Below are 21,008 nucleotides of genomic sequence, written 5' to 3' on the forward strand. Positions count from 1 at the left end.
GCACTCCAAGAATTACAGCTATTGAAAATCTACCATAAGAATGCTTCATGTTTGCAGTGCAGGGGCAGTGAGTGTTCTCAGAGATAATGGGTTGATGACTGTTCAGTGTTTTTCATATTGTCTGTGTTACAAACCCATTGGTAAAAATATGGGAGTTAAACATAAATTGCCAGGTGAAACAGGACATGGGGGTAAAAATGTAATGTTTTAATTTTCGTTGCACAAGATAAACAAAAACGGTGTCTGACGCCTGTTCAGCAGTGAGGATCAACAAAAAATAATTGTCTAGGAAAACAAAACACCACCTTCACCCTTACAATATTTCAAAGTTAACAAAAAATAAAAGACAAAGTGATTTAAGAAAATAGGATGGGTTATCGTTTGGCTTTGCCAGCAGCTTCTCAGAGCGACGCGGAGCAGAGAGAGAGAGTAAACACCGGGGCTGGCGCGTTTTATTCCCCAGCTCGGCCAATGAGCGCAGCGGCTTCCCACCAGCACACCTGCAGACAGTTTCTCAATCACAAGACAGAGCAAGGCAATCAAGTGATTAGTGGTTGTACACATGAAGTGGTACAAAATGAATGGCAAAAATGGCACACAGTGGATGGCAAAAATAGGGCCACGTAACAGTCTGTCATTATTTGCATATTGTCTGTCATTACAATATCATATGTCTTTTATCCCCTTTCAGGCTTGATAGCTGTGGGCTCAGTGATATGAGCTGTACAACAATGGCATCTGTCCTCTGCAAAGCATCAAAAGTGAAGAAACTGGATCTCAGCCACAACAATATTGGAGATATCGGAGTCAAACAACTTTGTAGTGGGCTGGAGAACTCAAACTGTACATTGAAGTCACTCCGGTAAGAAAGTTTAATATTTCAGCATTAACTCAGTCTTACATATAGTGCCTTACTGGATGTTCTGCTGCACTCTCATACCTCTTAAAGGTTTTTTCCCCCTGAACATCGTATTGGCTGATAAAATGTATACCTATGGAAAACAATTATATTTCATACAATAGAAATTGTTACTAATTAAGACTCTTTTGTTCAGACTGGCAGACTGCGGTGTGACAAGCATAGGATATGCTGCTCTCGCCTCAGCTCTCAAATTAAACCCTTCACATCTGGAGGAACTGGACCTGAGAGGAAACGACCCTGGAGACTCTGGAGTAAAGCTGCTTTTGGAATCATTACTGAATCCTGCCTTTAACCTTAAGACACTGAGGTAAGATACTGTAATGTCATAACACATCTCAGGATGCTCATGTCTGAGATTGAAATGTGTGTCTTTTTCTCTAGAGTGTATGTTTTGAATTTGTTTTTCTGTGGAAGGTCATTATCCTACAGGTGAAGATTACACATTTTATTATGTTATGATGTTGGACATTTCAAGTCTCTGTGTCAGGAATTAGCAAATACAGTGCCCCCTAGCAATTGGCACCCCTTAACATCAGACTCACAAAATCTACAAAATATCCAGAATAAATGGAAATATATTCAACGTATACCATCAGGATATTTTAATTGGATGTTAATGGCTGTTCAGTGTTTTATTTGCTGAGCTTTATAATTATGTATGGCTGTTATCCTCTTTCAGGCTTGATAGCTGTGGGCTCAGTGAAATGAGCTGTACAACAATGGCATCTGTCCTCTGCAAACCATCAAAAATGAAGACACTGGATCTCAGCCACAACAGTATTAGAGATACTGGAGTCAAAGAACTTTGTAGTGGGCTGGAGAACTCTAACTGTGCATTGAAGTCACTCCAGTAAGACATTTTAATATTTTAGCATTAACTCAGTCTTACATACAGCACTTCACTGGACGTTCTACTGTACATAACTCTTAAAGATCTGTGTTTCAAAATTAAACATCCTGAACATCGTCTTGGCTTATATCACAGTGTTATAAAATGCTTGGAGCAAATGTTTATTTTATAAATTAAATAGAACTAGTTAATTATTAAGGCTCTTCTGTTCAGACTAGCGGACTGTGGCATAACAGGAGTAGGATATGCTGCTCTCGCCTCAGCTCTCAAATCAAACCCTTCACATCTGGAGGAACTGGACCTGAGAGGAAACGAAACTGGAGACTCTGGAGTAAAGCTGCTTTTGGAATTACAGCAGGATCCTGCCTGTAAACTTCAGACCCTGAGGTAAGATAATAAAATATCTTTTGATGCATGCGTGTCAGATATTCTTTAGAGTGTACTGTATGTTTGGGATTTGCTTGACACATTTCTGTGTGCCCTACCGGGAGAGATGATGCATTTTATTCTGTAATGATGTTGGATGTTACACGCATCTATGTCAGGGGTCAGCAAATAAGTTTGAACCCAGGCCAATTTCATCACGGGCCATGACCATGTTTTATTTAACTTTAAAAAAGAAATGCATTCAATTAAATTTGACACATTAATATGCTTCTATGTGTAATCCTTACTACGGCAACAAATAATTGCAAACTAAACCCAAAATACTGCCAATCCTTCATTAGAGCCACTAACTGTAGACTGCTACCCATGCAAATGCCACCTCAAACACTTGTCTTTTATTTTATTCATGTCAGCTGGCAAAGCATTAAGGCAAAGCATAACTTGTATTGCCTTGGTAACCATTGCTATAAGTAAACAAAAATGAACGGGATAGATGCAGATCAAATTGATTGATAAGACTGGTAAATTATCTTTACAATAATGTTGATTCAGTGCAGGTTTATTAGGAAAGCATTACTGCATTTCTGGTTAAAAAAATCGCTGGGTTTCAAACTGCCACTTCGCTACATTTCACTAACAACAACAGTAGCGTACATGCAGCTGTACTCCTTGGATTAGTCTTTACATTATTAAACCAATTGCAAAGAACTTTAAAACCTTGTTGACCAACTATGATACTGTTACAACTGAAGAATTAGACACAATGCTTTATTAAGGACAGCGCATCATCATCAGTCTGGTCAAGGCCAGCCACTCCATGCACACCATCATCATCAGTCTGGACAAGGCCAGCCACTCCATGCACACCATCATCAATCAGTCTGGTCAAGGCCAGCCACTCCATGCACACCATCATCATCAGTCTGGTCAAGGCCAATTAGAGGGGTCTGGTTAGCTACAGACATAGAGGACTGAAGTGCACGATCCCCCTGCCAGTCCGTCTCCTACAGGACAGGCAGGTTACAGAGGTCATTTGTCCCCAAGGTCATAGAGTTGTTTAATGCCACACATCATAGAGAGCTGAAGGGCATGATCCATAGATGTGTATAGAAGTCTTCCATCTATGGCATGATGCCCCTGCCAATCCCCTTTTCACCTTGTGGAGGCAGCTAGACCCAAACCTCCCAAATGCCCCATCCAGGATGATCACTGCACTAAGGGACTCTCATAGCACTGGATAATCTTCCATCAGGACACTTCCAATACAGTATTTATTTTATTTACCACATGGCACCTTATCACATCAGATCACCTTCTACCCCTTAAGAACTTTTGGGCTATTTTTTATTAAAACTGTATTTCTATATCATATATTATACTGTATTACATTGTGCACTAGCCTATACAATAATTCTGGTCAGCAATGTTGGTCGCTCTAATCTATTTGACGACCTGAAGGCACTTTTGCATCACTTTTGGATTACATGCACAGCTGTGTAACATGTTTGATCTATAACAATGTCTGTACCATATGTGCATATATGCATTTGTGTGCAATATGTTTGATTTGCCTTCGTATGTAGCCCAGTGCATGCACCTGTGTGTATGGAGGGTGGGTGAGAAGCATTAGTGTGGAAGTGTGTGAAATTAGTGATTCTACTGTTGTTTCTGTAGGTTGTTGAAGAGCGATGCTGCTGAACAGGCCTGTGCCTATCTGACTTCAATTCTACATGAAAACCCTTTACTGCTGACAGAGCTGGATCTGAGTGGGAAAATACCAGGAGACTCCGGAGTGAAGCAGTTCTGCGCTCTACTGGAGGACCCACACTGCAGAATCAAGACGCTCAAGTTAGTTGTTTGTGTTTGATCAGTATAACTTGTAATGCAGAAATTATGTTCTATGTTGTGTGTGACATAAGAACAGAAATCAACATTCAGCAGGTATGAAGATGCAATAGTGCAGTGATGTTGTATGATGTATTCACATCATACAGTACACACGCACGCACGCACACGCACACACACGCACACGCACACACACACACACACACACACACACACACACACACACACACACACACGCACACACACACACACACACACACACACTTTCTACACAATACTGTGAAAAGGGGAAACTGCAAAGGGGGGGTTGCAAAATATTTACTTTCAGCTATCATATACTGTATGTAGCATGAACATATATGGAAATATGGGGAGGAAGATGTTTTGTTCATCCTTGAATGTTGACTGCTTTAATAATAACAGTAGAAGTATGAGTGTGTAAGTCAGTAATCCTCTGTAACAGGGGTCAGGAACCTATGGCTCTAGAGCCATATGTGGCTCTTTTGGGAATTGTATCTGGCACTTACTTAGTTAGGGTTGCCAACCGTCCTTTGAAATAAAGATTCCTCCCATATTTATACATAAAAGTATGTGTTCCACATTTAAGTCGACAGTTGGCAACCCTATACTTACCTGTTATCAATAAAAATAACAACTTGACAGTACAGTCTAAAATTGTTGGGCTCAATTGTATTCAGTGTTTTTAAAATGGATGGCTCTCGTGATTTTTATTTTTATTTTTTTTAAATGGCGTTCATGGCTCTCTCCAGCAAAAAGGTTCCTGACCCCTGCTCTGTAATGTTATCCTCTTGCATACTATTTGGTACTTTTTGCTCGTCTTGATACAAATAAAAATAATCAAATCTGTATGTTATTGTGCATTGGTTATTACGGTAGTGTGAATGTTGTGAGATAATTATCTCTCTCTCTCTCTGTCACTCACTACCCCCCCCCCCCCCACATACACATACACACACACACACACACACACACACACACACACACACACACACACACACACACACACACACACACACATACACACACCTCCAGACTCGAGTCCTGCAGTATAACAGAACAGGGCTGTGCTGCTCTGACTTCATCTCTGATGTTAAACCCCTCACTCCTGAAATACCTGCATCTGAATAACAATACACTAGAAGACTCAGGAGTGAAGCAGCTATCAGCTCTACTCAGGATGCCAGCCAGTAAACTGCAGAACTTGTGGTAAGCAAAGAGACAAAGAGTGCGATGCATCAGACTAAACACTGTTATAGTCGTCATGGAAACACTAGAAATTATACTTTTACAGCTAGCTAAGTGTCTCGATTACAGTTATGCAGAAATGTGAGCTAAGTCTGGTCTGTGTAGGAGCCATATTTGTTTTTTTCTCACTGTGTGTTCGACAGGTAGGATGGTAAAGATGGTAACGTCCAAACTTACTTTGGACAAATTGCTGTATATTTGGTTTATTTGGAACAGCAATTTGATACAGTAAGTCAACCGGACCACTTGAGTAAAGCAGCAAAACGTCTCTTTTTATTCAACTCTCTGCGCATGCTTACGTAAAACCTTGGATAGTGCGTCGGAACAACTTGCCACCTGCCTCACTTGGCGTTTGGAGAAACACCTTTACAGTCTCAAGTGAAGTCGGCTTTATTGTCAATTTTACACTGGTCATGCAAATAATTAATATTATGTTTCTTACTTGCCCATGCAGACATAGACATACTTTAGGTGTAGACATAGACAGTATAGACATAGACAGTACACACACAGTACAGTACCCATACAATTCACATACAGACATTTAAAGTGGAAAAATGGAAACAGAAGACATGTAGAAAACATATATTAAAGAGGTATTTGTTGTGCATTTTCAATATGCGTTCTTTTGTGACAAATCTGACATAGTAATAGTAGCATTGGAAACATTAATAAATAGTGGAGTAAGTAATTTGTAATGTGCACATATTTACATTGCCCTAGTATGACATTCTACTTTAGTGGTACTAGTATTGGCACATAGAAATAAATAACAGTTTGCCAGAGCTAGACAGCTAAAGTGTTTTGTGTGTTTATTATTTACATTTGGGTTGGTAGCTAGTTGTTCAGGACAGTCATTCAATGTTATGCAGCAGTAACGTGTGTGTGTGTGTGTGTGTGTGTGTGTGTGTGTGTGTGTGTGTGTGTGTGTGTGTGTGTGTGTGTGTGTGTGTGTGTGTGTGTGTGTGTGTGTGTGTGTGTGTGTGTGCAGGCCCGTTTCTAGGATTTTGGGGGCCCTAGGCAAAGGGGTTGTCAGGGCCCTAAGGTTTTTTTGGGGGGGGGGTTGGGCTCCTGACGGGGCAGCCACGGCGCCAGAATTTCTGTTTCGGATGGGCCAGACCATTTTTGGATGGCACTCCAGTCATTAGCACAACTGTAGCCTACCAATACAACATCATGTCACATGGAAACATAATGAAACAAACAAGTCACCTTAGACAGTGTTGTGGCTATGCAGGGCAACACATGCATGAAGGGCAATGAATGCATTAAGAGCATGCATACACCAGCATTTTTTCGGTGAGGAAATGCAATCTAGGTAGGCCTATTATGATAACTAGTCCCTCCAGTTCATTTTATGAAACTTTATGAAGAAAGACCTGGGGAAATATAGCCCATTCCATTCAGTAGGCTCATCTCAAATGAAAGTAGGCCTATATGGCCCAATCTGAGTGTTTTAACCCTACCACGAAAATCATGATCTGCATTGCCAATCACAAATAAAGAATGGTCTAATCTTTCCAACCACTTTGAGAATCTAACCAAGGGTGCTCCATTTGTGCAAAACGAAATATTGACAATAGGCGTAGCCTACAGTTCAGAAACTCAAGGCTGAGAAACGAATGAGCAGGCACAGTGGGGTTGGGGGAATTAAGCCAGAATTCTGTAACCAAGCCAAGGGGGGTCTCCCCGACCATATAGCCTATTTTTTCGTATTGCATCCATCACGCACTTGAAAATACAATCCAAATGATTGTGTTATTAGTAGTACCGCAGCAAACACGAATAGGCAGCGACCAAGGATCACTGAACAACCTCCGCGGTTGACAACTGTGTTATAGGGACCAATATCCCGGTGTCCTTACCTTGCGTTGTCTTGACCGCAGAATGTATCCCAACCTCTAACTGTAATCCACGCGTTTCCACAATCATGGTCCCAAATTCCAATGTGTAACCCCACATATAGTAATAGCAAGAAATGGACTATTGTGCTACAATTTAGCTATCCCACTCATCGCACTTGTGACTCCTGTTATCCGATAGGCATTACATTGTTCATTCGTTTCTTCTTGCGTTTGTCCACATCCAAAACAGTTCCGTGTCGAAAAAAGGTGCGTTATTGAACAATCGACGTTTGCAGTGCTTACAGCACGTGGATGTTTTTGAAAACATATGTAACTGTAAATGAAGCATCTCGCTGTCTGTGCGATGTCAACTGGCCTGGGACAGTCTGGTGGTTTGGCAGCAGTACAGAGAGTAGCCTAATGTGTCGTCTTCAAGATAAACTTTTATTATAAAAGCAACTGTCTCCAAAAATGTAATGTAAACTGGCGTCTGCGTAACATCCAGTGAGAGAGATTGTGTCGCTCCATTTTCAGTTTGTATTTGCGTGGAATATGATTCTTGAACCAATTGGAAGGGGGCCCCCTCCAGATGGGGGTACTTTGACTATATTGTCGATGCGCTCGCTGTTCGGCAATTGACATTTTCACGTTGTCGCTGATGCAAACCTATTGGAAGGGGGCCCCCTCGAGCAAGGGGGTATTAGGGAGGCGCTGTCGCTTCCCTCGCAGCAGAGCCCTTCATACAGGCGACGGTGCCATATTATGAAGCTATTTAAAATCGTCATTGCTGTTGGGTACATAACCTGTCGTCCTTGGGGGCCCCACCTACTCGGGGGCCCTAGGCAACTGCCTACATTGCGTACCTTAACGCAACGGGCCTGTGTGTGTGTGTGTGTGTGTGTGTGTGTGTGTGTGTGTGTGTGTGTGTGTGTGTGTGTGTGTGTGAGAGAGAGAGTGTGTGTGTGTGTGTGTTTGAGTTAGTGCAGGTAGGATTGTGCAGTCACAATACAGTGTGTGTGTGTGTGTGTGGGGGGGGGGGGGGGTGTTCAGCCTCCTGATTGCTTGGTGTATGTGGAGGCACCTGTACCTCTTTCCAGAGGGCAGGAGGCTGAACAGTTTGTGTGCAGGGTGGCTTGTGTCTGCATGAGTCCAAAATGTCCAGTGTCCTGCTTTCTCTGTCTCTTCTTCTCTGACTCTCTACCCCCCCCCACCCCCACCCCAGTCTTGTTAACTGCAGTATAACAGAAGAGGGCTGTGCTGCTCTGAGTTCAGCTCTAGCATCAAACCCCTCACACCTGATAGGTCTGGTTCTGGAAAAGAATAAACTTGGAGACTCTGGAGTGAAGCAGATATCTACTCTACTCAGTAATCCAGACTGTAAACTACAGGTTCTGTGGTAAGCAAAGAGACAGAGTGTGTGATGCATCAGACTAAACACTATTATAGTCACCATGAAAACACTTTTACAGCTCGCAAGTGCCTTGATTACAGGTGTGTGTGTGTGTGTGTGTGTGTGTGTGTGTGTGTGTGTGTGTGTGTGTGTGTGTGTGTGTGTGTGTGTGTGTGTGTGTGTGTGTGTGTGTGTGTGTGTGTGTGTGTAAATACTGTGGAAAGCTAAGTGTGTGCTGCAGCAGACTCAACACAATTAGAGTCATCATAGAAACTCTTGATTACAGTTGTGCAGAATGTGTGTGTGTGTGTGTGTGTGTGTGTGGTTCAATTTAGATTAATACTTCACATACAGCATGAGCTGTAGGCAAATAACACGCAGTCAAAATAATATGACGTGTAAGCAAACAAATGCAAACAGGGTTGCAGCGCATATGCGAGTCATTAGTAAGTGAATGATGGCTCTTGCGACCACTTCCACGGTCCGCTGTCAGAAAACCCATCTAACCCAACATGCAACTTTTGGCAGCGCGGTCTTGGGAAACACTTCTCATTTGAAAACATTGTTTTATTTACCGTATTCAGATTTGTATCAACTGCTGGCATTCCGTGATGAAAAACAGTCTTACATCAAGTTTATTTGACACAGGATTTTTTCATTACGGTGTAGATTTTGAGACAGGCATGCCATGGGCACCGCGCAAACCAGGTCATCCTACCTTGTGTCCTTTTATCAAGAAACGCAACATATCACACCAACTAGAACATGGTTCACAAGTCGCAGGATGTCATCGTAGCGCAGACTGGTAGCGAAATTTCCATCACATAAACAAAATGTCGACCTCTCTACACTTAATGCACATTTTAAATCATATCAGTTTATGTCTCTTTTCATATTACAATGTAACAATCTCCGATGCCCTTTCCCTTTCCCCTCCGCGCCAGGGAGGTGTGTTTCTTACAGTGCAGTTCAGTTCAGTTCAGTTCAGTTCAGTTCAACTTTATTGGTACCCGAAGGTAAACTGGGTTTGCAGTTTAAAATGAAAGATTACATAAAAAACACACAAGACACATACCATATAATATGAAGTCTAAAAACGCATATGGGCAACACAAAGAATAAATAAATAATACAAGGACATTTGACTTATGACATACAACATATATACAAGGGGCGGAAGTCCAGTTTTGGAGCACAACACTTCATACAACCTTCACAACACTTCAACCAGCTTGTGTGCTTGTGTGCTTGCTCTTAGTAACTCTCATTCTCTGATCCCCCCCCTCCCCTCTCTCTCTCCAGGCTTAAAGGCTGCAGTATGACAGAAGAGGGCTGTACTGCTCTGACTTCAGCTCTGGCAACAAACCCCTCACACCTGACACGTCTGAGTCTGGATAAGAATACACCTGGAGACTCTGGAGTGAAGCAGATCTCTACTCTACTCAGGAATCCAGACTGTAAGCTACAGAGCCTGGGGTAAGCAAAGACACCAAAGAGTGTGTGAGGAAGCACTAAACACTATTATAGTTCATCATGGAAACACTAAGATGGAGTGTGTGTGTGTGTGTGTGTGTGTGTGTGTGTGTGTGTGCGTGTGCATGCGCGCGTGTGCGTGTGTGCGTGTGTGTGTGCGCGTGTGTGTGCGTGTGCGTGCGCGCGTGTGTGTGTGCGCGTGTGTGTGCGTGCGTGCGTGCGTGCGTGTGTGTGTGTGTGTGTGTGTGTGTGTGTGCGTGCGTGCGTCTGCATAAGTAAAGGGGTTTTCAACCAATGTTCTGCTGCCCACTAGTGGTTTATGGCAGTATTGGTGATTATCTGGGACTTGATATGCAAGTTGACGTCTTGTCTCTCATTGTCTCCCATCCCTCTATGGCCCGGGGTATGCTGTACTTGCTGCAGGATACACACATGTGTGCATGAAGATGTTGCCATGTGTATGTTATGTCAGCTTTGCATGCAGTAGGACACCTGACACAAGGCACACGGTGCAATATGGTGCATTGCTGCTCAGACAGTACTCTAGTAAATATGTGCACTCGGTCACACACAGTTGTAGACACACAGTCACGCAGGAAGCATCTCCTGTGTGTGTGTGTGTGTGTGTGTGTGTGTGTGTGTGTGTGTGTGTGTGTGTGTGTGTGTGTGTGTGTGTGTGTGTGTGTGTGTGTGTGTGTGTGTGTGTGTGTGTGTGTGTGTGTGTGTGTGTGTGTGTGTGTGTGTTGCCAGATCCAGCTCAACGTACCAATGAGTGTTCTGTACCTGGTGGGTATTACATCCCTCCATACCAGTTTTTGTTTTCATAGCAAATGTCCTTAAAGGAACAAATGTCCTTAAAGGGTCACAGGCAGGATTAAAAGGTAAGTAATGACTGTCCTGAGTCAGCTGATGCTATAATGAGTCATTAGTTAGTGAATGGTGACTCTCCAGACCACTTTCACACTCTGCTGTCAGAATTCCCCACATGGAACTTTTTATGGAGTAGAATGAGCATCATGGGGATAAAATCTCATGAGAAAAACTGACTTCACGTGCTCCTGGAGACTTAGCGGTATTCACATTTGTGTTGATTGTTGGTACGCCGTAGGCAAACCCTGCAAAATCACCCAAACTGCAGAGGATGACTAAGTTGATATGTACGTATATTCCTTGATATTAGAGGTAATAGTGACTCATCAGAAGATATCATTTGATAGTTTGCTACACCAGTGTATTAATTTGGAGGTGGGGGCTCCTCATCTGTTAAACTGGGAGTAGGGGGTGGTGCCTGTGGGGGACCTTTTCCTAATCAGTGACCCTCATGTGTGGGGACCTTTTCCTATTCAGTGACCCTCATGTGTGGGGACCTTTTCCTATTCAGTGACCCTCATGTTAACTCTTTGCTAAGGTGTAGAAGGGACTCCCCCCTCTGTAACATGGAGACAAACACAGTGGGCCACAGACTACCTCTCAGTCTCCACTCCCTGGGCCAGAACCAGTTGTTAACTCTTTGGTGTCGGAGGGACTCCCCTCACTGGAATGTGTACATACACACAGTAGACCACTGCTTAGTCTGAATGGTGGTCCCTGGGTCAGAACCAGTTGAAACCTCCTGGTCTAAGTAACAGAAGGTGCCAAAACAATGTCCTACTCTCTCTGTCTCTGTCTCTGATTATTTACCCTTCTACCACCTCTTCTCTATCTCTCCATCTCTCTATACCTCTTTCCAGGCTTGATAACTGCAGTATTACAGAAGAGGGCTGTGCTGCTCTGACTTCAGCGCTGATTTCAAACCCCTCACACCTGACAGAGCTGCATCTGGATATTAATAAACTTGGAGACTCGGGTGTGAGGCAGATCTCTGCTCTACTCAGGATGCCAAGCTGTAAACTACAGAAACTGGCGTAAGTAATGACACCAAAGAGTGTGTGAGGAAGCACGCTAAACACTATTATAGTTCCTCACAGAAACAATAAGATGGAATGTGTGTGTGTGTGTGGGGGGGGGGGGGGGGTGGCAGCAGCTGATGTGTGTGTGTCAATTCCAGTGTGCTTGTGTTTGGTCATGTGTGTTTGCACCTGCATGTGTGTGTGTGTGAACTTGGCTTCTTGTCTCTGATTGTCTCCCATCCCTCTATGGCCCGGGGTATACTGTACTTGCTGCAGGATACACACATGTGTGAATATGTTGCCATGTGTATGTTATGTCAGCTTTACACATCTGACATAAGGTGCACAGTGTGATATGGTGCATTGCTACTCAGACAGTACTTTAGTCTGTGCACTCGGTCACACACAGTTGTGCACATGCAAGCATCTCCCAATCCCTGTGTGTGTGTGTGTGTGTGTGTGTGTGTGTGTGTGTGTGTGTGTGTGTGTGTGTGTGTGTGTGTGTGTGTGTGTGTGTGTGTGTGTGTGTGTGTGTGTGTGTGTTGCCAGATCCAGCTCAACGTACCAATGAGTGTTTTAGTACCTGGCGGGTATTACACGATGGAGCCAAATGAGCGACGCTGGAAAAATTCTCATCAGAAAAACTGACTTTACGTGCTGCTGGAGACGTATTCACATTTGTCTGTTGGTACTCTTAGATGAAGAATATTCACACCACGAGAGGACATTTTTTTTTAATGTGTAGATTTTGAGACAGGCATGCTGCAGGTATCACGCAAACTACAGAGTGCAACTTTAAGTTGGTATATTCCTTGATATTACAGATACAACTATATTATATTATAGTTCCTTGATATTACAGGTAGTAACTCATCAAAACATAGTGTTTGATAGTTTGCTACTCCAGTGTATTAGCCATTTATTTGGAGGTGGGGTTAAATGGGGCACCTAAGTCTCCACCCCTTCCGGGCGGCTTGTGGGGCTGGGAACGCAAAAACTTTTGACTGGGCTGTAATGGACTGATCAAAACTATTTTCTGATCCACCTCGCATTTCCCCGTCGATCACACATATGCTGTGCCTCAGAATTAATAACAACCAATGGTGTGCTTGTTGACTTCACTTGGCAAGCGATTTTTGAGTTGTGTGTGTGCAAAAATATGTAATTAATTGGACTACACAACAGACGTCGCATGTCCGACGTGCAGCCACTTAAGCCACGGTGCAGCGGTAGGGTTGGCTGTGCCTCGGTTCACGTCAGATATGCGAGGCGCACGTGTAGTCCCTAACACAGTTTTGCAGCAAAGCTAAAATAACGTTTCTTGCGTGTCGAAAATGAGTGGTCTTAGGACGCAAATCCAAACCTTTCAAATTCACTGTCATCATATGTGAAATCCGGAGCACATGCCAAGCGGGATGAGGATTTAGCTTGACTCGCTCCATTAACTCACATTCAAAATTTTGAGAGCTCCAGCCCCACGGATCGGAAGTAGAAGGGCGTGACTTAGGTGCCCCATTGGTAAACTGGAGGTAGGGGGTGGTGCCTGATTGGTTAGTTTTCACCTCATACACCACACACTCACATTTCAGTCAGTGAGTGTACATATCTAAGGCACCCTGTCCCACAAGATCAGTGACCACAGACTGCTGAACAGGAGACAGACTGCTGACATACATGAACATAGATGCTCATGGAAGTACTGGGTGTGGGGAATCTTTTCTTGGGTGCCAAAGGGACTCCCCCCTCCGTAACATGTATATACACAAACACAGTGGGCCACAGACTACCCTCCGTAACATGTATATACTGTACATAAACACAGTGGGCCACAGACTACCCTCCGTAACATGTATATACACAAACACAGTGGGCCACAGACTACCCTCCGTAACATGTAAACACAGTGGGCCACAGACTACCCTCCGTAACATGTAAACACAGTGGGCCACAGACTACCCTCCGTAACATGTAAACACAGTGGGCCACAGACTACCCTCCGTAACATGTATATACACAAACACAGTGGGCCACAGACTACCTCTCAGTCTCCACTCCCTTGTTAAGTCTTTGCTAAGGTGTCGGCGGAACACTGGGGTGTGTACGTACACACAGTAAGCCTGCTTAGTCTGAATGGGGGTCCTACTAAGTAACAAAAGGTGCTGAAAACAGTGTCCTGCTCTCTCTGTCTCTCATTTTTTACCCTTCTTTACCCTTATTTAGGCTTCAGAACTGCAGTATTACACAAGAGGGATGTGCTGATCTGAGTTCAGCGCTGATTTCAAACCCCTCACACCTGACACTCCTGTATCTGAGTAATAATAGTCTAGGAGACCCAGGTGTGAAGCAGATATCTACTCTACTCAGCAATCCAGACTGTGAACTACAAAAACTAAGGTGAGCAAAGACACAGTTTAATGAAGCTTAATTAGAAAATTCTGAAACCGTTTTCACTCCACCACCATCAGACTACTGAACTGTAGCTGTCTGCAATGTACTGTATGGCTGTAAGTTTGTGTGTTGCCTGGTTGTGTGTGTGTTTTTTGTGCGCGTGCGTGCCTGCATGCATGCGTGCGCGTTCGTGCACACGTGTGTGTGTGTGTGTGTGTGTGTGTGTGTGTGTGTGTGTGTGTGTGTGTGTGTGTGTGTGTGTGTGTGTGTGTGTGGGTTTGTCCACATCCAATGTCTATCTGCTACTGTTGCACTAGGTCCCCTCCCTGGATATCAGACCATTAAGCATTTTCTGGACTATAATGAATCATTTTATTCTGGGTCAAACGTGTGTGAACACACACTATCCTTTTCACTTTACATTGGATTAGGTCACTTCCTGCTGCCCTGAATGTGTGTGTCTGACTTAGGCAAGTTACTCTGCACTCTCTACAGTCATGTGACCTTATCCCCTAGTGCTGGGTTATATGGGGTTCACATTATCACAATATGGATTACTTTTCGTGTGTGTGTGTGTGTGTGTGTGTGTGTGTGTGTGTGTGTGTGTGTGTGTGTGTGTGTGTGTGTGTGTGTGTGTGTGTGTGTGTGTGTGTGTGTGTGTGTGTGTGTGTGTGTGTGTGTGTGTGTGTGTGTGTGTGTGTGTGTGTGTGCGTGTGTGTGTCTACCTTTACTGCACTACCACACTAGGTCAATTACCTAAATACATAGTAGTGAGAGTAGAGTAAAGTAACTTTATTGATCCCCGAGGGGAATTCAGGTGTCAAGAAGCTTACATAAACACACATAAATTAAAGAAAAAAATAAAGAAAAAAGAAAAAGGCAATGTGCAAAAACATTCTGATTAAAACAAATGTGCAAAAACATTCTGATTAAAACAAATGTGCAAAAAACTTTGAGTGACTTGTGCAGTTCTCTGTCTTTCTGTCTTCTCTAATTCTCTCTCTCTCTCTCTCTCTCTCTCTCTCTCTCTCTCTCTCTCTCTCTCTCTCTCTCTCTCTCTCTCTCTCTCTCTCCAGCCTTTGGGGTTGCCGTATAACAGAACAGGGCTGTGCTTTTCTGACATCAGCTCTGGCATCAAACCCCTCACACCTGATATATCTGGGTCTAAATAATAATGAACTAGGAGCCTCAGCAGTCAAGCAGCTCTCTGCTATAGTGGAAGACCCAAACTACAGACTTGAGAAAGTAACGTAAGTAAAACCATTGTGGCATCATGTCAGCAATATTTATTATACAGAGATTGTGATTACTTATTGGTAATGTAGTCAGGGTCAATTTTCTCAAAAGATGATTCCTGAAGGCAAATCGTGTTAATTTTTGGTATACAACTGATTTAGGGGTATTCAAGGGTGCTGAATCCAAATCTGTTGTATACCGGGCGCAAAAATGTACGGAAATGCCTCAAACGGGCAAAATCCAATATGGCCGCCAACACCAGGTTAAAATCTTGCAATCCCTTTTCTTTTTGACTAAACAAGGTATGAATGTGAAAATAAGACTTGTTTTATGTTTTCATATATGGGGAACCCCATTCTGTCATCAGATTTAAGGTCAGATTTGAAGAAAATGCTTATATAATTGGCTGGCAGCTTTTTTAAAACAGGTAGCCTCATATTGTCAACGATTTTTAGCATTATGATCAAACTTTCAAGATCCACAGAAAATAAGGTGTGATGTCTTTGTGTAAACCAATACTACCTAAAACTGCTCTGAACTGTCTACTTTCACCTGAAAAAAGAAGTTTGTGTCTACCTATTTCCATTCTTTAGTTACTGGCAGTACAACATGGGATGACGCCTCCAAAAAAGCACTGATTTCTGACCCAAAAATAGTACACTTCTGTGTCCATATTTTTTTCTTTCAGGACAAAGTGCCTTTTATAGTGTTCATGTTTGGTATACAGCATTTCCATGGGTTTTGAAATATGCTCAATTCAAATCTGTTGTATACCAGGCTCAAAAAACTCCTATAATGCCTCAAAATGAAGGAATCCAATATGGCCACTGTCACCAGAGATATACATATCTTTGATTAAACAAGGTGAACTCTTAAAAACATTATGTAGCTATATGTTTCCTTTTCATACATGGGGAAATAATGTATGTAATCAAATTTAAAATTGTAATCAAAGGTAGTCAGTGTAGTCATGCAGTTCAGTGTAGTCTGAATTCATGTTTACAACCATTGTTTTTCATGCCAATTAACCGACAGGCTAATTTCTATTGAAATGTTTTGTCTATTTCAATTGCTTATGCACAATGAAATGTGTCTACCTCAGCCCACCTCTTCCATTATGACAAAACTATACACAGATAAGCCTGTATGCCTGAATGTACCTTCATCTAATATGAATATCTAGTTTTGGGAAGTTATTGTCTGCTGATTGTATTGCCTTGCTTAGATTAAATCTTTGAACGGTAGAAAGGTGAAAGGTGGAACAAAAGACAGGTTTATGTCATTGTGAAATATTTACTTTCTTGATAGATAGGCTATTCCCAATCATTATCAAGCTCCTCCTCCTCAGTGATTTGGCCACTATATGTTTAGACACTACATAACAACACCATGCACTACATTGTAATTTTGCTGCAGATGTAGCGAAAGCAATGGAGTTGTTTTGCAGTGATGAGTCCTAGTCATAGAGTCTTTGCTATCTACATCAGAAGCCACACAATGACATATTGTGCCCCCACATTATCAAGCCAATGTACTGAGGCAGGATCACATACTACTCCACCCTGTCCTCCTGTCAGTCACTGAAACGGGATGGATGAAATTGAATGGGGTATTAGTCCCACTACTCCTGTATCTGCCATTCACAAAGCATGAAAAGACATCACAACGTGTGCTTGCCCCAAGGAGTGCCTCATCCCCCTCTGGATCTGCAAGAAGAGGCATGGAGTACATGGAGTCATTCAGTTGCAGCAAATTCACGATTCAAGATTCTTTTTATTCGTAAATTTGTCTTGGGCATACATAGCTGTCGTATTTAAGCGAACAACTCCTTCAAAATCACTGGAGAGGAGGAGAGGTGATTGAGAATAAGTTAACCTAGGGCTCCAAAGGGCTTGGATCATAAGTGGGACAGTCAGAGCACACCCATAACCCTAGTGATGGTCAATATCACGCTGCCTTCCCCTTACTTGCACTTCACCCCCATGGTGTCCCTCACACAACTGTGCTTCTCCCATCCAGTGTGCTCCATTATCTAAGCTTCACCTATCACTTGGGGGCCTCACATGGGATTACAACTCACTCATGGGTGTGCCTCCCATGGCCACAAGGCAGCCATCAAAATTCAGGCACTTTGGTCACTCCATCACGTACAGTAGATAACCTCTAATCCTTCGGATTCGCCCTGATCCCAAACCACAATGCCGTAGAGCCAATCAGGATCACTGATTTTTCAGAGATGTGACATAGTCAAAATGTATGGTGGTGAGAAGTTAAATGAGTGAAAAAGCAGTTCTTTCAGCAGCAATGGCTGCTCCAATGAATCACGTTTCGAATCTGTGAATAGTTAAAGCGCAGCTCAGACAAATGTGACACAAAATGTGTTATAAGTGCAAGGATTTCTTTAAATAAATCCACTCTTTTGGACCTCTATGCCTATGGCGTAGCTCCAGATGGAAGTTGCTGTGGCCAGCAAAAGGTGGTAGTCTGGTATACAGAGAATAATTTCTGTATCTTTGAATGCAAAGAAAACCAAAGAGATAATTGCGGCCTTCAGGAGGCACACCTACAGGAGGAACAAACTTAGCCCCTCTCTAATCCTCCTGCTGTATCAAGAGAGCTAAAACATTATCTAGGACAGCCTCCAACCCGGTCCTCAGCTCTTTGCCTTGCTGTCCTCTTGGTACAGGTGTGTCAAAGCAAGGACCAAACAACTCAGGGCCATAACCACATTTCACACATACATGCACAGAACGACCATTCATTAGTATCTCTCCATCCAATGATCTCTTTCCATCCATCTGGTGTTCTTCAATAGACTAATTGATACAGCACAACATATTGAACTGAGGTTTGAATTACCGTAATACAGAATGAACACGAGCCATGTAAAATGGTTGTGTTTGCAGAGTGGGCCACCGCTACTGTAATATCTACATTGAGCAAGACAATTGATGCAATAACTTTTGGATACCAATGAGTATGACATGAGTACCAATAATGAGTATGTCCTCTGTGTATATATTCACACACACACACACACACACACACACACACACACACACACACACACACACACACACACACACACACACACACACACACACACACACACACACTACTACACTACACTACTTGCACTACTAATTGTATATTCTGCTGACCTAAACTGTTTTGTGAATTAAATGTGTGATCTGAAGTGTGTTGCTTTCAATCTCATTGAACATGTGCATAGTGACAAACACCATTCTATTCTAGTCTATTCTATTCTATTCTATTCTATTCTACACATCAGCTGGTCACTCCATCCTCCTTTATTCATAGATTGAATGAGCACATCAATGAAATTGGCAAACAGTGATTTCCATTGTAAAGTTGTATAAAAAGAATTATTTAGGCAGACTAGTGTGTGCACTTACTTTAATGGTTGAAAAGATGGGAGCATGGGAGGTGGTTTGAGATGGAAACATTTCATCATGGTATAATGCCTCAATTATTGCCTGAGTGTATATCAAAGCGCCTGTATATGTATGTATGTGTACGTTGGTGTTCCAATAAGAATGTCTTCTCTGCCACACTTGTGTGTGTATGTACTCTCTCAATGTGTGGTCCATCTGACCATTGCCATGTTATGCTTGATTGTTATTTTCATCCAAATCTTAAACCCGAGCACAGCAATGAATTCCCCATGTATGAAAACCTATAGATAGCATAATGTATTTAAGAGTTGACCTTGTTTAATCAAAGAGATGTATATCTCTGGTGATGGCGGCCATATTGGATTCCTTCATTTTGAGGTACTTTGGGATTTTTTGACCCTGGTATACAGCAGATTTGAGTTAAGCATATTTCAAAATCCATGGAAATGCTGTAAACCAAACATGAACACAAAAAATACACTTTATCCTGGAAGTAAAAATATGGACACAGAGAAGTGTAGCATTTTTGGGTCAAAAAACAGTACTTTTTTTGGTGGCGTCATCCCATGTTCTACTGCCAATAACTAAAGAATGGAAATAGGTAAACTCACACTTCTTTTGTTCAGGTGAAAGTAGACAGTTCAGTGTAGTCTTTGGTAGTATTGGTGTTCACAAAGACATCAGACATCACTTTCTGTTGATCTTGAAAGTTTGATCATAATGTTAAAAATCGTTGACAATATGAGGCTGCCTGTTTTAAAAAAGCTGCCAGCCAATTATATAAGCATTTTCTTCAAATCTGACCTTAAATCTGATGACAGAATGGGGTTCCCCATATATGAAAACATAAAAATAAGTCTTATTTTCATATTCATACCTTGTTTAGTCAAAAAGAAAAGGGATTGCAAGATTTTAACCTGGTGTCGGCGGCCATATTGGATTTTGACAGTTTGAGGCATTTCCGTACATTTTTGCGCCCGGTATACAGCTGATTTGATTTGGATTCAGCACCCTTAAATACCCCTAAATCAGTTGTATACCAAAAATTAACATGATTTGCCTTCAGGACCTTAAATAAGCACATTTTCTGAAATTCTGCCTAGACTAATGAGGAATATTTTATTTATTTGCATTAAAATAATTGCTATTACAGAAAATAGTTTTTTATGGTAAAATTTATTTACAATGACAGTGTATTCCCGGCGATCAGCATCACGCTTTAACCATAATCACTCATTTCCTGTCTGTCTATGTCAGTAACCTGTTGCTAAATTGGCAGTCGTACCCTAATGTACTTGGCTACATTATTGTCACATCTTTGTGTTTTTAATATCTTTTTTCAGCTTGGAAGACACTGGGAAGTAGCCTCTTCTTGCAGATGGGGTCGCCGGCGGGCCTATTCACTCTTTGCTGAAAACACTCAACTACATCATAACAACATTGCTATGACATTGCAGAGAGCCTTTAGTAACAGATTAAGACATAGCCATTACAATTTTGGTGACAGGAAGGTTATAATATAACCTTACTCTCACCAAAATTGTAATGGCTATGTAATGGCTATGGCTCTGGTGACAGTAAGGTTATAACATAGGCTCTGGTGACAGTAAGGTTATAACATAGGCTCTGGTGACAGTAAGGTTATAACATAGGCTCTGGTGACAGTAAGATTATAACATGGGCTCTGGTGACAGTAAGGTTATAACATATTCTCTGATGACAGTAAGGTTATAACATATTCTCTGGTGACAGTAAGATTATAACATAGGCTCTGATGACAGTACGGTTATAACATAGGCTCTGGTGACAGTAAGATTATAACATAGGCTCTGGTGTTAATTCAAAGCCAAGGGAAACCACTGGAAGTCATGTCAAAACCATAGCAGGCTCCTGTAATATGTCATAATAATAATGTATACACTTTTGTGACTGTAATCACTGTGATCACTGTTATGTAAGTACTGTTATGTCACCCCTCTCCATTTATTAATATGCACAAATGAATAAATGAATGCTGAAATATTCTTTAAAGCGGAATTTGTCTTTTAAACAACTTTGTCGTCACTATCTTGTCCTAATCGAGGATTGTGCTGCCACTGTTT

The 21,008-nt window shown here is 42.2% G+C and overlaps 1 protein-coding gene across 1 annotated transcript in view; it reads left to right on the forward strand.

Annotated features, from left to right (window-relative positions):
* LOC134465306 (NACHT, LRR and PYD domains-containing protein 3-like) overlaps positions 1-11,885 on the forward strand; it is a 29,839-nt gene extending 17,954 nt beyond the window's left edge. Inside the window, exons 6-10 of the mRNA XM_063218918.1 lie at positions 1,602-1,772; positions 1,986-2,159; positions 8,337-8,510; positions 9,807-9,980; positions 11,708-11,885. Of these exons, the coding sequence (XP_063074988.1) occupies positions 1,602-1,772; positions 1,986-2,159; positions 8,337-8,510; positions 9,807-9,980; positions 11,708-11,885 (871 nt within the window). The remainder of the gene's footprint in view (positions 1-1,601; positions 1,773-1,985; positions 2,160-8,336; positions 8,511-9,806; positions 9,981-11,707) is intronic.
* Positions 11,886-21,008: the final 9,123 nt, after the last annotated feature.

Source organism: Engraulis encrasicolus, chromosome 2 (genome assembly GCF_034702125.1).
Source record: "Engraulis encrasicolus isolate BLACKSEA-1 chromosome 2, IST_EnEncr_1.0, whole genome shotgun sequence".
Classification (NCBI taxonomy): Eukaryota; Metazoa; Chordata; class Actinopteri; order Clupeiformes; family Engraulidae; genus Engraulis; species Engraulis encrasicolus.